The following is a 16,682-nucleotide window of genomic DNA, read 5'->3' on the forward strand; positions in this document are numbered from 1 at the left end:
GTTGTCATAATCTCAAATTAAAACATGTTTATAAACACGGAACAGCTAAAGTGTCAAGTCAATTCTTGTTATTTTTTATGATTAATTAAATTAATTACTTACCTTAATAATTTACATAATAAAAGAAATGCTCAACATTTTTTATTTTACTTTAATTTCAAATTTATTCATTTTATTTTATTTTTTTCGTTTGTTTTATACTTAAATAGAAAAATTACAAAATTTTGTTGTTTTTATTTACAAAAATTAAAAAGAAAAAAGTATAAAATTTAATTTTTAAACTTAAATAATCAATTTCATTGATTATTGCTAATTACTAATTGTTGCACTTTAAGTTCTTTTTGTTTTCATTTTTAATAATTAAGGCCAAATATTTTCTCAAAAAAAGAAATTAATTTTTTTTTCTTGCTTCTTCTTTCTATTACACAATTTAATACTAATGAACATTATTTAGGTATTTTTTCATAACTAAAATTTTAAAGTTTCATTATAAGTATTTGTTAAATTTAAAGTTCTAATTTAAATTTTCCCTAAACACTTATTAATTATTGACATTAAAGTAAACAATCAAGTATTTAGGTTGCTGGAGTTTTTTTTTAAGAAACTAGAATTTATAACTTATAAACTAATGAGCGTTTGCTTTTCATGTTTTAAAACTATTAATATTTTATTTTAAATTAAATTAAAAAAGTCTTGAGGGTTTTTTGTAAAATATTAAAAACTTAAATATATGGTGGTGATGTTTTTGTTTATATATTTGTTTTTTTCATAAAACTTAAATTGTATGATTAAAGGGTTCGGTTTAATTGTGTTATGCTGTTTGAGACCCTGTACTTAATAATGAGTATTATGTATAATTACTTGCTTAAACTTATAATTAATTTTAGTAATTTATGAAAAGGGTTTGATTACTTAAAGTTCTATTAATACATCATGCCGGGATGAACAGCACCGCCACGTTGAAAATATACATTGGGATTACTGCTTAAAGTAGGTTCCAAAGTTGTATACAAATTGGTATCATCGGGACGTATAAATAAACCTAGAAATTTTGTTTTTTTTTGTGGAATGGGAAGAGAAAAGTTTTTTTTTTTAATATTAATTAAATAGAATTTCGAAAACGCTTGATTTAAGATATTTGAAAATAGCAACAATACAAAAAATTAAGACAGTAAACCAGACTATAGTCTTGTCTATAGTTTAGGCTATATTCTACTATAGTCCAGACTATATTGTAGTCTAAAGTTCACACTATAGTCTAGACTATGATATAGTTTATAGGCCTGACTATAATCTAGCCTATAGTCTACAGTCCAGACTATAGTTTAAAGTCCAGACTATAGCCTATAGCCCAGACTGTAGTCTAAAATACAGACTCTGGTCTATAGTTCAGACTATAGCCTTTAGTCCAGACTATTGTCTTTAGTCCAGACTATAGTCTAGAGTCCAGGCTATAGTCCGTAATCCATAGTATAGTCTATAGTCCAGACTATAGTCTATAGTCCAGACTATAGTTTATAGTTCAGACTATAGTCTATAGTCCAGACTATAGTCTATAGTCCTAACTATATTCTATAGTCCAGACTATAGTCTGTAGTGCAAACTATATTCTATAGTCCAGACTATAGCCCAGACTATTGTCTATAGTCCAGACTGTATTCTATAGCCCAGACTATTGTCTATAGTCCAGACTATAGTCTATAGTCCAGACTATAGTCTATAGTCCAGTCTATAGTCTCGTCTATAGTCTATACCTCAGGCTACATACTATTGTATATGTATAAAGTCCAGACTATTGAACTGATTATAAATCATTTTAAATCCTAGTTTATCGTCCTTTCTATCTTGCACTCCATAGTCCAAGCTATAATCTAGTTTTTATGTGATCCAGAATATAGTCTAGCCTAGGATATACTATAGTTAAGTCTATAGTATAAATTATAGTATAAGCTAGTGGTTAGAAAATTGTGTAATCTAGTAGAGAAATAAAAACTAGTCTATAGTCTAGGTAAAAGTTTAGCTTATCGTCCAGTTTGTAGTGCAGTCTATAGCCAATTCTATAGTTTAGTCTGTAGGCCAGACTATATTCTAATTAATTGTTCAGACTACAGTTAAGACTTTGTCTAGCCCTAAGACCAGATTGTAGCCAATAATCCAGAATAAAGTTTAGTCTAGTCTTAACTATAGTCTAGTCGAAAGTCGTGTCTGGATTAAAGTCTAGTCTATGGGTCGGTCTGGACTAAAGTCTAATATATAGTTAATTTTGGTCTAGTCCAATCTAAAGACTAGACTATAATCCAGAATATAGTCTAGTATATTATGCAGATTATCTTCTAGTTATTACTCCAGACTCTAGTCTATTCTGTAAGCCAGACTTGAGACTAGTCTAATCTATGGACCATACCACAGTTTAGACTTTAATCCAGTTTCATCTTTAATTATAAACTTATTACTATTATGTTAATGTATAATTTCTGTATGATTTTGTTTGGTATAATTTGTTGTTAACATCTCCTGTCTCACACTCTCTCTTACCTGGATATCTTAATGTTTGTGCTATATGTGCTTGTGTCATAGAACTCAACGAATTGCCCAATTGTTTAAGTGTTGGCGGAGCTGGCAATTGTGTCATGGTAGGTGGTGCTAATGGTGGTGGTGGTGGGGGTTGAGGATAAAAACAAAACGGGTGCGTTGTCAAGTGTGCTGGAAAATAGTGATACATACGTGTATAACTCGGTGGTGCAGCAGTTACTAAGGCAACCCGATCTTAATATATATTTTTTTAATGTTTTCAATATTTTTAGAATGGAAATAAGCGTGTTTGGTTTGGTTTTTTTTTGTTAGGTACCAGAATGTATCCAAATAATATGATGTTCATGTAACACACAATGGTTTTTTTTTATATACAAATTGAGTTTTTTGTTGTTGACCAGCAAAAAAAATATATGACAAAAATATTATTTACATTAAAAGTGACAAGAAAATGTTTTATTATTATTTTGAAAATCCATTACGGATATTTATGTTTAACACGTGCAATATGTTGAAAATGATTTTTAATGTTTGTTAAAAAGTGTTATGAGGTTTAATTGATTTGAGAATGTTGAAATGTTTTTTTTTTGTTTTGATTTTTTAAATTATTGATTGTTTAATTATAAACAAAATTAAGTTACAAACGTCATTATGATGAGATACATATGATGATTATGATGATGTCATGGTTGCATGTGGTTAAAGTGATGTGTTTGTTTGATTTTTTGTTATGTGGGTGCGTTTTGTGAAAAAAATAAAAGAAAATAATTAAAAAATACTTTAAGTAATAGTGTATAAATATTATTAAAACAATAAATATTTAATTATTTGTGTTTTTTGTTAATGAATAGGGAGTGTTTGTTTAGTGAACAGGAAAAACAGCGAGCATTTTGGTTTGTTATTAAATTGCTAATTATTTTTTTAATTAGGAAATTATAATTATTAGTTAAGTTGTAAGCAATTTTTTTGCTAAAACGCATACAATTATTTTTCTCTATTAAACATGTTGTGTGAAAACAAAAGACTTAGAAAACGAACTTTTTTTAAGGCTATCTATGTATTAAAAAACTGCCGTTTAAATTTGACAAGCATTTAATAATTAGTTAACAGATTTCTAAACTATAACTTAATTAACAAATATTTAACTTTAAAGGAAATCCGCTAAGCTTCTCATAACTAATACTTTGTTAAACTCTAATTAACTTAATCTTTTAATAGACAGATTATTATTATAAATAAAACTTAAAACAAACCTAAACTAGGCCTGATTTAACACTATAATTAAAAGTGTTAAAATATAAACAAATTATAGATTTATAAAGATTAATGATTAGTTTTTCTAGGTGTCAATGAAACATCAATATATTTTATATATGATGACCCATTTTTTTAAAATAAAAATTAATTTTAAATTAAAAACCATAAAATTTAGTTTTTAGAAAATTTTTCATTCAAGGTTTTTTTTTGCTTTTGCAAAACAATTCTTTATAAAAAGCATAACATTAAAAATTGACGTCATGCAGATTTTTAACAAATGTGATTTATAAATAACCAACTTCTGTTTAATTTTTAAGATAAAACTAACGATTCCTCGAAATTAAAACAAAGCAAAATAAAAAAACAACAAAAAAAAGTTAGCGAAAAATTCTTTGTGTTGCAAAAAAAAAATCCGCAAACCTTAAAAAACAAACGAAAAATTTAAAAATAACGAAAAAATGAATGATCATCATAAATAAATATTTGTTTTAATTTAAAACACAAGTTTCAAATAAATATTTAACTTAAGGGGGTTTTCGTTAAAAGGCTTAAACAAAATTAAGCAAAACAGTTAAATATATTAACTTGTTAAACTTTATCAAAGAAATGCTGGTAATTTTTCCCCCCTTCAAAGTAACTTGTTTTATTATTTTAAAATGATGTATACATGTTAAAAGGAATTTCATTACAAACACAAAAATTCCACTTGAAAAAAAAAACAATAATCAGTGTTATTAAAGTAATTTCGTAAAAATATGCAAATGACCTTTAATCCTCTAAGTACACAGCTATTTTAAACATTTAAACACAATCAACCATCAGTCTGTCCGTCCCTCCATACGTTTGTCTGAGTAGGTGCAACCAGCAATTACCAATGCCATTACCAATGTAAGTATTCATTTACCACTTAATTTTCTCTAGCTTCCACTTTGTTAAGTTACGTTTGGTAATGTTTATTTCTGTCTTCTTGCCTTTTCTCCCCCTTTTCTTTTATATTTTCTCATTTAAAGGCACGTGAATGGGTAAAACCACAAGCTTACCAGTAATGAACAAAAATTTCCAACCGAACTCTTATTAAATGGGTAAAAAAAATAGAAAGAAAGAAAATCTCTAACATGACATTAAGCTTAAACATGCATGTTTGGTTTTTTAAACTTTTTCTAAGCTTAAAATAAGTTTTTGTACAAAGTTGGCTTAATAATGTTTGTAGCTAAGTTTCCTCTACAAAAGTAATTTTGTTTGAAGATTTCTTTTAATTTTAGAAACTACCTACGTATATTTATTGCTTTTATGTATTAGTGAGTTCATAACTTAAACGCATGTTGGTTTTTGACTTTAAAGATTTTAATCATTCTTCAAGAAAAAGATAGTAAATCCTCAAAATGAAGAAACTATTTTTTAAAACGCAATTTAGCTTAAACTAAAGCTGCATTAGAAATTGTTAGAAAAAAAAAAAAATAAATGATACAACAGTTTTTGGAAAAATAGCTTTATTACCTGTTATTTTGATAAAAATCAATTGGAAGCTTTTCATTATAATTTTTTAATGTAAAAATTTTCGGTCAACATTCCATTCCCATCAAACTATTTTTTTTGTATAAAGTTTTTTTATGAACCATTTTTGGTTTTTCTGGGAAAAACTCTATTTTTGTTGAAAATTTCAAATTATATTTCTTTCTCCAGAGAAAAATTTTAGAGAAAACAAAACTTAACAAAAACTTTCGAAATTTTCCTTTTTAACCAAAATTTTAAATATTTTTTTTTACAATAAATATTAAAAATTTAGAAAATATCTTTAAAATGTTGATCAAACTTTCAGTAAGAAAATCTCAAGCAGATTCAATCTTAAATATTTCTTTATTTTGTTTACTTATTCTCTTTTATTGTGGCCTCCGGTAGGTTAGTGGTTAGTGTTCTAGTCTGGTAGACCGGAGGTGGTGGGTTCGATTCCCACCTGAGGCACTGGTTAAGGAGCGCACAACAGGCCCGATAGAGGCCTAGGTGTATTTCTTCGGATTTGATGTATATACATCCTCCTTTCAAACTAACTAACTAACTATTCTCTTTCATTTATTACCCTTAAATAACTCTATTTACATGTTACAAAAAAAAAAGAAATCAATTGCTACCTTATACATTTTCTAAACCTAATTACTGGCCCATTTACTAAACACTGCAATTTAGCAGATTTTTTTAATGAGTTTACTAGGTTGGTACTCCCATCCTTCTACCAAACTCAAGTGGTCGTTTAAAAAAGCTTTAAACCTTATCTTTCACACAACGTTTATTCCAGTCTTTCACACAAACACACACACATACACACTCCTTAAAAGTGTAATTATTGTTATTGCTGTTTGATTTTGATGGCCTACTGTTTATTTTACTACAAAACTTTTTTTCTAATTAGTTTTTTTTTTTTGTTAGAGTTTGTTTGGTGTTTTGTATTTTTTTTATTTTTCATTAGAAAATAGAGAAATTTCATTAATTTTTCTTTAATTTTTTATTACGTGTATTGCAATTGTTGCTGTTGTTATAGTTTTAAAGTTTCTTCTTAAAGTTTAAACTGTGTTAATGGCACACAGCAACAACAACAACAACTACAGCAACAACAGCCTATCTATGGAAGAAAAAAATCCAAGTAGTGTTTTACATTAGACATTTACATAGATTCAAATGTTGGTATGTACAGACATACATGTATGTGTTTTTTTACATGTATGTAAGTAAAACTAATTGTTGGTGTTTGTTTGTAGTGTTTTTGTTTTTTATCGCTTATAAAACCAGCTTGCTATTTAGTTTAAACTTGCATTTTACAGCACTTACACCCAAAGAAAAAATGTGTGGTTGGCGTTAACATTATTAAAAGAAATTCCACAATATAATAAAATTGTAATTATTTCCAGTCTTTAGACTATAGTCTATAGTCTAGTCTATAGTCTAGTCTATAGTCTAGTCTATAGTCTAGTCTATAGTCTAGTCTATAGTCTAGTCTAGTCTAGTCTAGTCTATAGTCTAGTCTATAGTCTAGTCTATAGTCTAGTCTATAGTCTAGTCTATAGTCTAGTCTATAGTCTAGTCTATAGTCTAGTCTATAGTCTAGTCTATAGTCTAGTCTATAGTCTAGTCTATAGTCTAGTCTATAGTCTAGTCTATAGTCTAGTCTATAGTCTAGTCTATAGTCTAGTCTATAGTCTAGTCTATAGTCTAGTCTATAGTCTAGTCTATAGTCTAGTCTATAGTCTAGTCTATAGTCTAGTCTATAGTCTAGTCTATAGTCTAGTCTATAGTCTAGTCTATAGTCTAGTCTATAGTCAGTCTATAGTCTAGTCTATAGTCTAGTCTATAGTCTAGTCTATAGTCTAGTCTATAGTCTAGTCTATAGTCTAGTCTATAGTCTAGTCTATAGTCTAGTCTATAGTCTAGTCTATAGTCTAGTCTATAGTCTAGTCTATAGTCTAGTCTATAGTCTAGTCTATAGTCTAGCTATAGTAGTCTATAGTCAGTCTATAGTCTAGTCTATAGTCTAGTTCTATAGTCTAGTCTATAGTCTAGTCTATAGTCTAGTCTATAGTCTAGTCTATAGTCTAGTCTATAGTCTAGTCTATAGTCTAGTCTATAGTCTAGTCTATAGTCTAGTCTATAGTCTAGTCTATAGTCTAGTCTATAGTCTAGTCTATAGTCTAGTCTATAGTCTAGGTCTATAGTCTAGTATAGTCTAGTCTATAGTCTAGTCTATAGTCTAGTCTATAGTCTAGTCTATAGTCTAGTCTATAGTCTAGTCTATAGTCTAGTCTATAGTCTAGTCTATAGTCTAGTCTATAGTCTAGTCTATAGTCTAGTCTATAGTCTAGTCTATAGTCTAGTCTATAGTCTAGTCTATAGTCTAGTCTATAGTCTAGTCTATAGTCTAGTCTATAGTCTAGTCTATAGTCTAGTCTATAGTCTAGTCTATAGTCTAGTCTATAGTCTAGTCTATAGTCTAGTCTATAGTCTAGTCTATAGTCTAGTCTATAGTCTAGTCTATAGTCTAGTCTATAGTCTAGTCTATAGTCTAGTCTATAGTCTAGTCTATAGTCTAGTCTATAGTCTAGTTCTATAGTCTAGTCTATAGTCTAGTCTATAGCCTAGTCTAGTAGTCTAGTCTATAGTCTAGTCTATAGTCTAGTCTATAGTCTAGTCTATAGTCTATTTTGTCTTGTCTACAGTATTTTCTATAGTACAATTTAAAGTCTAGTCTATATTCTAGTCTAGTCTATAGTCTAACCTATAGTCTTGTCTAAAGTTTACTCTATAATCTGGTGTAAAATCTGGGCTAAAGTCTAGTCTATATATGTATAATATATAGTATGGTATATATTCCTAATTAGCAACCTTTAACCTATATTTTTTCCTGCGTGTATGATTTTACTTTAAACTTTAGTTTAAGTTTAACTATTACAGCTTCAGTGTAACATTTTCTATTTCTAAGTGCTATTTTTTAGTCTTCAATTTGTTCTATATAGTTTCTGTTGTTTTTTTTTTCGGTTTTAAATACAATTTTTTCCATCTGCTAAAATTATATTGGTTTTATTGACTTGAAAAAAAAAAACTTTCTTTTAATGAGTTTTAAGTGCTAAGAACCGAATAGCAAAAACAAGCAATTAAAGTTTTTTTTTATTCTACTATCATTCTCCTAAATACATGTTGTTTAAGGTTTTTAATTTTTTATGTTGATTTCTTCTCATTTTAGAATGTGTTACTGGTTGTTTCGAGTCTGGAGTAAATGGAAAATCTTACATGTAAATAAATAGAAAAATAAGCACAACATCACGGCAAAAAGAAGAAAAAGGAGAAAAAAGACTAGTAAAACAAAGTAAGTAATTGTTATAATTGAACATCAATTGTTATGTCAATGTTGCTATTAGAGCCTGCTTGGTGTTTTTCATCAGTGTTTGCAAAACTTTTATTGATACAGATTTTGTAACCTAAAATTTTTATATTGGGTTTCCTGTTTCTTTAACAAAAACAAAAGACTAAAGACACAAGCTTCATATAAGCAGCATTGTTAGGCAAACTTTTATTAATACATGATTTTATAACTGAAATATAAATAGATTGTAGAGCAACTTTTCCTTTAAGAGACACAGAAGCCACAAAATTTATATTAGCAGCAATGTTTGTCAAACTTTTATTAATTTCTTTAACAAATCGAAAGACTTAAGACACAAACTTTTTTTAAACAAACTTCGAAATGCAAATTTAATGTTAAGTTGCTTTTACTTACAAAAACAAAAGATTTAAGAAACAAACTTCAACAGTGTTTGCAAACTTGATTAGATAAATTCATATTTTGTATTAAAATAATAAATTTAATGTAGAGTTCTATTAAATAAACACACTAGAACTAAAAAAACCTTTAAGAAAAACAAAAGACTTAAGACACATACCTTATTTGTACTGCGAACTATTGGGTTTAGAAAGTCGCTCACTCGTACCTTGACAAATTTTATTTAAACAATATTCTTCAACATCTTAGAGAAAGTGGAAATACTTCTTTGTGTAAGGAATACAAAAACTCGAAAAAAAGTTTACATAAAATAATATAACCTAGTGCAAAGCCTAGTTTAAACTATTAGTCTTTTCTTCATTTCGAAAAATAAATATAATCTTAGACTTTTATGTTCTTGCATAACTCACTGCTATGTTCCAGAACAAATTAAACTAAAAATAAAAACAAAAAACTACACAGAAAAATCTTGTATTTTGTCCGTGAAAGACAATGACAGCAAATTTAACTTAACACAAAGTGGGTGGACAAGAACAAGATCAAAACCTTATGTTTTTTTTTCGTTACAGTTTGTTTTTTGTAATCTTTCTTTAAAACAAAACAAATAGCACGTGAGTTACAAAATAAAACAACATAAATAACTGCAGAACTAAAAAAAAAAACTTAAAGTAACAAAAACAAACAATAAGTAAAAAAAAAAACTCCACAACAATCTGATGTCAAATTTAGGTAAAACATGACTTGAACGTAAACCACAGCTGAATGTGGCGTCTAACAGTTGACTGATGTTTACATGAAGATTGTCATTGGATTAACATGTTTTTTGTCTTGTTCTTATTGTTGTAGCTGGTTGTTGTTGTTGCTGCTAAAAATTGTTTTATTTGCATTTTACAATTTAAAAAAAAGAAAAAAAATTAAATAAAATTTTCTTACCACAATTTAGCTAGTCGCTGCAGTAAAACATTTCTTTAGCTCATTTAAATCCCACTATAACACACACATACACACTCTTTCTAGGCACCCAGTCTTCCAACCAGCCATCCTCAGTAAACAAACAAACAAAAAGCTACATTTTAAGATAATCATAGAAAAATACAAAACTTAACTAATTGGCCATGCTTTAGGGTCATTGTCATTTCAGAACAATATGCCTTGGAGTTGCTAAAAGTTTTACCAAACGATTTGTTAGATTTTGTTTCATTGTATATGAAATAAGTTTAACAGCAACAACAAATACAACAAAGTGTAGAAAATAAAAGAATAATAATAGAGCTTTAGGCATAAAGCGTGACTAAATACTCCGATATAGAGTGTAGAAAGAGAGACAGATTTAAAAGATCTACTGTTGCAATATTTATATAGTATATGAGGGAGTCAATTTTTTTGTTATGTTCTTTTAGATTTTTCTTAAATTGGAAAATAAAGTACAAATGTTTCTATTTTTGGGGGTGTACAGGGGTCAATTTAAAAGTTATTAGAATTTAATGTTGGCTTTACCGAAGGATCAGTTGCCTCCTTGTATGATGAAATACACTGTAATGTAGCAATACCTTATTTGCTCTCTCTGAACTCTCTTCCCCATAAGGAAAAAATGTGATCGATAACTGATATATTTAGTAAAGGATTGTAAATTCTTTTAAATTTACCCACCTATAGATATGTTCTTTCAACAACAAAAAACGTTAATAGTAGAACAATATTTCAATACAACAATGTATGTTAATCTTTTATGTTTATCATGAAAATAACAACACCATGATTAGACTGTTCTCGCTCTCTGCCTCCCAAAAAAAAAAAAAACATATATTCCAACGCTAAAATACTACGGTACAAAAAATACCATGAAACTTAAAGTGTTTTACAAAACGAAGGTCAAGTACAAAATATACAAAATTAAGTTTAAAACAAAAAAAAAAAAGAATAAATAAAATATTCTCAAAAAACCAAACTTTATTGGTTCTAATTGTGTAAATCAATACCTAGGATGTGTAAAGAAGTCAGATACTTGGACACTAAAGAAACTGAGTTAATAAACTTGATACTGAAAGGCTACAAGTACTGCGAAAAGTGTTCATTGCTTGTTGATATTTAATGAATTTCTGTTAATTAATATACATTCTATAACATGTATGCCATACACTTGAGATCTTTGGTGACTGTCCGATGTTAAGTCAGCCAGTCTAGTCTGTCTTTTCCTCGGCCATTCTGTCCATTTGTTTTGGTATCTTTATTTCATACTTAGCTTAAGTGGGTACTGTTGGGGTCTGTTTATATTTTAGCCACTTTAAGCGCAAAAACAAAAGCCTTAAACTAATAAAGTTTCAAGTTTCATTACTTTAGTTAAGCAGAAAAATACACAGAGAGAAATTTTCTTAAATGTTATATTTATAAAGGATTTTTGAGAAATGTTCAAATTTTTTGGGAAGATTTTGAGAAATTATTTTTGTTTAGAAAGCTTTTGATAGCTTTCTATATACTCTTTTTATAGAAAATTTTGGAAAAATTCTTTTTTTATAGACAATTTTCAAAACATTATTTTTTTAAAAAACATTTTGGAAAAAATTCTCTTTTCATAGAAATTTTTTGAAAAATTCTCTTTTTATAGAAACTTTTCGAAAATTGCTCTTTTTATAGAAAATTTTTGAAAAATTCTCTTTTCATAGAAAATTTTTGCAAATTTCCCTTCTTATTGAAAATTTTTGAAAAATTCTCCTTTTATATAAAATTTTTGAAAAATTCTATTTTTATATAAAATTTTTGAAAAATTCTATTTTTATAGAAAATTTTTGAAAAATTCTCCTTTTATAGAAAGTTTTTGAAAAATTCTCTTTTTATAGAAAATTTTTGAAAAATTCTCTTTTGATAGAAAATTTTCGAAAAATTCTCTTTTTATAGAAAATTTTTGAAAAATTCTCTGTTTATAAAAAATATTCGGAAAAATTCTCTGTTTATAAAAAATATTCGGAAAAATTCTCTTTTAATAAAAAATATTCTGAAAAATTCTCTTTTAATTAAAAATATTCTGAATAATTCTCTTTTAATAAAAATATAAAAAATATTCTGAAAAATTCTCTGTTTATAAAAAATATTCTGAAAAATTCTCTTTTAATAAAAAATATTCTGAAAAATTCTCTTTTAATTAAAAATATTCTAAATAATTCTCTTTTAATAAAAAATATTCTGAAAAATTCTCTTTTAATAGAAAATATTCTGAAAAACTCTCGTTTTATAGAAAATTTTTCAAAAAATTGTTCAAATGGTTTTAGTTTCTATTTGTATAGATAATTTTCGAAATATTTTTCATTTGATATAATACTACTATTTTTTTCTAAGTGTATGTGCTTTAAAAGCTTGTTCTTTTTTTCAACGTTCATTGTCAAGGACAACTTAATTGTTCGACACATCTTTATACATCTACTTATACCATATAAAGGTACGAATATGTGGACCCCTTAAACATAATGAGTTCTTTATACAAAAAGAAAAAAAAGTAGTATAAAGTGACCAGATTCAGATAAGAAAATCTTAAATAATGAATTATCTATTAAAACCTGATTGTTTTTCATTTATTACTTATGAATATTTTGATCAAAATGAGTGATAAATATAAAGTTTTCTGAAAGAGAAAAAAATCTAAAAAAACACAAACCTCCATTTACACAACTTAACTTAAGAGTGTTTGAGTAAATGTAATGTAATCGATAAGTTTTAACTAGTTATGACTATGACTGGCTCTATGTGGCAAGCGACTTATAACTAAAACTAACCAAATTAATACCTACCAATACATATAGACTTTAACTTAGCCATGACTTTGGTTAAGCTATATGTAAGCAACCAGAAAAAAATTTTAACAAAAAATAAGAAAAAAGATTTCAATGAAATTGAAAACAAATGCCAGTATGTAATGCTGACACAACACCAATAGTTGAAAATTGAACGAATGTTAGCAGGAAAACAACAAAAGTAAGAAAAAGAAAACGGAGCAATTGCAACATTTTCTTAAATAAAAAAAATTGAAAACAAAAAACAAACAAATGCAACTAAATAAAACTGTTTAAGGGGAACAGGTTGAGCCGGCCGTCTACAGCTGTCAGCAACACACAACAGACGACAAGTAAGCACAGCAATGCAAACACTAGAAAAAAAACCTGCAACAGCAACAACATGGACTAAAGCACAACATAATTCTAAATAACTGATTGTAAATGCTGTTGATGTTGTTGCTTTAATGCTAAAGCTGCTGCTACTGATGTTGCTGTTGCCGTAATGACTAATGTTGAAGTAATACAATATGTACGTGTTTAGACGTGCAGACAGACGGACGGACAGACAGACAACTAAACACACATACTACGTACAATATGTTTTAGTTTATATTTTTTGTATTTGTTGTTTTGGTTTTGGATTTTACTTATAGATTTTGTATTGAAAATTTTTAATGAATGAACAAACTAAACAAACTAGTTGCAGCCAAGAGTGTTGGAGGAGGGAGGAGTATTTAAAAACTCATATAAACTAGTAACCGGCATTTTTATACAGTTTTTTTTTCTTAAGTAATTACTCTATCGTAGAGTTTTAAAAGGACAGACAGACAAATGGAGACAGACAGAGCCACAAAAAAGAAAACATACATATATTTTTATAAACTAAAGCTAAAACCAAAGCAGACATCCTAGTTTTCCTATACAGGTTTATACTTATACTTATATATGTTGTAATATAAAACGAAACGTAAAAAAAAAATGAGCCCAAATACATACAGGAAAGCAAACAACAACACCTAAACAGCTAAACTGGTACATACAAATTGATTTTTTGGTTTATGATTATTAAGATAATAATGTCAAACGCAAAACTAAAACTCTCTAAGTCAGCTTCCTTCAATTTTTTTAAACAAGACTCAGGCAGAGAGACATTAATGAAAATTGCTTATTTGCTTGATTAAATTACATAAAAAGATAATAATTTCTAACCAAAGCAAATTCTATTAAGTAATTTTAAATATAAACTATAAACCGTTAGTTTTTAAAAACAAATAGTTTTATTTATGTTACAATTAAAAGCTTTGCCTTAAACATTTATATTTTATGTTTTTTTTTTTTCAAGACCCAAATTAACACCTTAAACTGATATCTTTGAGAGTTTATCAACTTTGAAATTAACTGTAATTAAAAGTTTTAGTTAGAATTTTAAATGTTTACTATAAAAGAAATGAACTCAAAACCTAAATTTGTTTTGAATATATAACCATTTAATCTCCTTAAGCTAAAGCAAACGAAAGACTTAAGACACGTGCAGCTTTATTTCATGCCAACATACAACATATTTCTTATACTTATTCTTTCCTCTGTTTCTATCTTATTTTGCCTTTAACTTAGCTTTAATATTTTTATGCAAAATCTTTATTTAAATTTCAAATCAATTACCTTTATTGCTGTATAAATTTAAAATTTGCAATTTAATTGGTTTATAATAAAACAGTTACACCTTTAACTATAATTTATACATAAAATTTATGTATTTGAAAGTTAATTTAACACATTAAAACAGTAAAGTTTGGCATAATCTATAAATAATGTATACGGTAGTAATAAATTTTTGCATATTATGGATTGTAGATTTGAAATATATACAGTTAATATAATTAAAGTTTGAAATATGTTTAAAAACCTATAACTGTTTGAGGTATTAACTAACAGTTTTAACGGACTTATAGAGGAATACTTATAATTAAGTAGATAAGTTATATATTCATATTTTCTCTAGACACACCTTATTATAGGTGTTATTAGGGATCATTTGTGAACCCTACTTATTTTTGAATTATAAAGCTAATAAATTATAACAAACTATAAGTATGAACAGTTATCTATAAACTCTCACACCTTGATTGTTGACCACAAATCAACTAAAGTTAAGATAGTATGATGTTAAAATTGCAATACAATATATTTTTGAACTATAAGGAGAAAGACATATGAACTAAATCTAAGTTCTATGTCTTTTTATACCCACCATCAAAAAAGATGGGGGGTATATTGATTTTGTCATTCCGTTTGTAACACATCGAAATATTGGTCAGAGACCCACAAAAGTATATATATTCTGGGTCCTCATTAAATTCTAAGACGATCTAGCCATGTCTGTCCGTCTGTCCGTCCGTCCGTCTGTCTGTCTGTTGAAAGCACGATAGAGTCCGAATGGAAAGAGCTAGAGGCTTGAAATTTCACATAAATATTTCTTATATGTAAGGTTTGTTTGGTATTGAAAATGGGCAATATCGGTCCACGATTTCGGATAGCCCCCATACAAGTGGCCCCTAGAAAAGCAGCTTTAACAGCCATAACTTGTTTAAAAATACGAATATAGCGATGAAATTCGACATAAGTAAGTTTCTTGTGATCCAAAATCACTGTGTAAAATTTTATGAGGATCGGTCCATAATTGACCCTACCCCCCATATAAGGTCCCCTTCAGAAAATGACTTTAACGCTCATTACTGGCTTAAAAATTCTAGTATATAGATAAAATTCGACATAAGTAATTTTCATACGAGTCAAAATCTATCTAAAAAATTTTATGTTGATCGGTCCATGATTGACCCTACCCCCCATATAAGGTCCCCTTCAGAAAATGACTGCAACGCTCATTAATGACTTAAAAATACGAGTGTAGCGATGAAATTCGACACAAATAAATTTTATACGAACCAAATTCTGTCTACCAAATTTTATGAGGATCGACCCATAATTGACCCTACCCCCCCATATAATGTCCCCTTCAGAAAATTACTTTAACGCTTATAACTGGCCTAAAAATACGAATATATAGATGAAATTAGACATAAGTAAGTTTCATTCGAGTCAAACGAGGTTTGATGGTGGGTATATAAGATTCGGCATAGCCGAATATAACACTCTTACTTGTTAGGTTTGCAAAAATGCAATGTTGTAGTATTTGAAATTTTGCAAGACTTGTTACTACAAAAGCGATTTGAAGTAAATAACTCTAATACCGTTTGAATGTTGTAAATATGCAAGAATTTCTAAATTTCCACTTTGAGTATTAAGAAAATGCAACGATTTCTAATTGTTTCTTGCACTTTTGCAAGACTCATTCATACAAACGAAATACTGTAAAAAAAGTTCTAGGCTTCATTGAGGGTTGCAAAAATGCAATATTGATGCAGATACATTTTGCAAGACCTTTTGCTACTGAGGAATGTGATTCAATTGTATTGCTCAAGCTAAATCGTCATCTTGTTTAAATTACACTTGCAAATTTACAAGACTTTCTTTCTACTAGGAAGAAATATAGTAATGAAAAGCTCTACGCTATTTTGAATGTTGCAAAAATGCAATACGTGTATAGCATATGTTAATGATCATTGCGAGTTTTGAACACGTAATAGAAAGATATAGAAACTAAATCATTATTTTGGACACTTAATAGACTAGATGTAGAAACCAAAGGCCGTAGTAAAAAGTTGTATTTTTGAGTGTAGCAAAATTGCAAGACCTTTTCTACTTAGAAATCTTATTAAAATTACATTGAAAGATAACCAAACGATAAACATGTGCTCTCTGCCTTGTTAAGTATGCCTTCTTAATAATTGTAAAAATGC

At 27.8% G+C, this 16,682-nt stretch overlaps 2 protein-coding genes across 5 annotated transcripts in view; one reads left to right on the forward strand and one right to left on the reverse strand.

Moving 5' to 3' along the window:
* Positions 1-16,682, forward strand: part of LOC119606221 — a 261,582-nt gene that overhangs the window by 63,801 nt on the left and 181,099 nt on the right. For both annotated transcript variants that reach the window (XR_005231633.1, XR_005231632.1), the window contains exon 3: positions 8,519-8,641. The gene's annotated coding sequence lies outside the window, so the exon portion shown is untranslated. The remainder of the gene's footprint in view (positions 1-8,518; positions 8,642-16,682) is intronic.
* LOC119606144 overlaps positions 155-16,682 on the reverse strand; it is a 34,136-nt gene continuing 17,608 nt past the window's right edge. Inside the window, exons 2-3 of one of the 3 annotated variants that reach the window (XM_037959551.1) lie at positions 2,536-2,703; positions 155-1,042 (exon numbers count right to left, since the gene is read on the reverse strand). In XM_037959551.1, coding sequence (XP_037815479.1) covers positions 924-1,042; positions 2,536-2,703 — 287 coding nt within the window. In that variant the 3' untranslated portion in view covers positions 155-923. Of the gene's footprint in view, positions 1,043-2,535; positions 2,767-16,682 lie in introns of all 3 variants that reach the window. The other 2 variants (XM_037959545.1, XM_037959559.1) reach the window with 2 other exon arrangements.

The sequence above is a fragment of the Lucilia sericata genome, unplaced genomic scaffold, assembly GCF_015586225.1.
Source record: "Lucilia sericata isolate MDLA Ls3-8-SP2 unplaced genomic scaffold, ASM1558622v1 Contig000017F_arrow, whole genome shotgun sequence".
In the NCBI taxonomy this organism is placed as follows: domain Eukaryota; kingdom Metazoa; phylum Arthropoda; class Insecta; order Diptera; family Calliphoridae; genus Lucilia; species Lucilia sericata.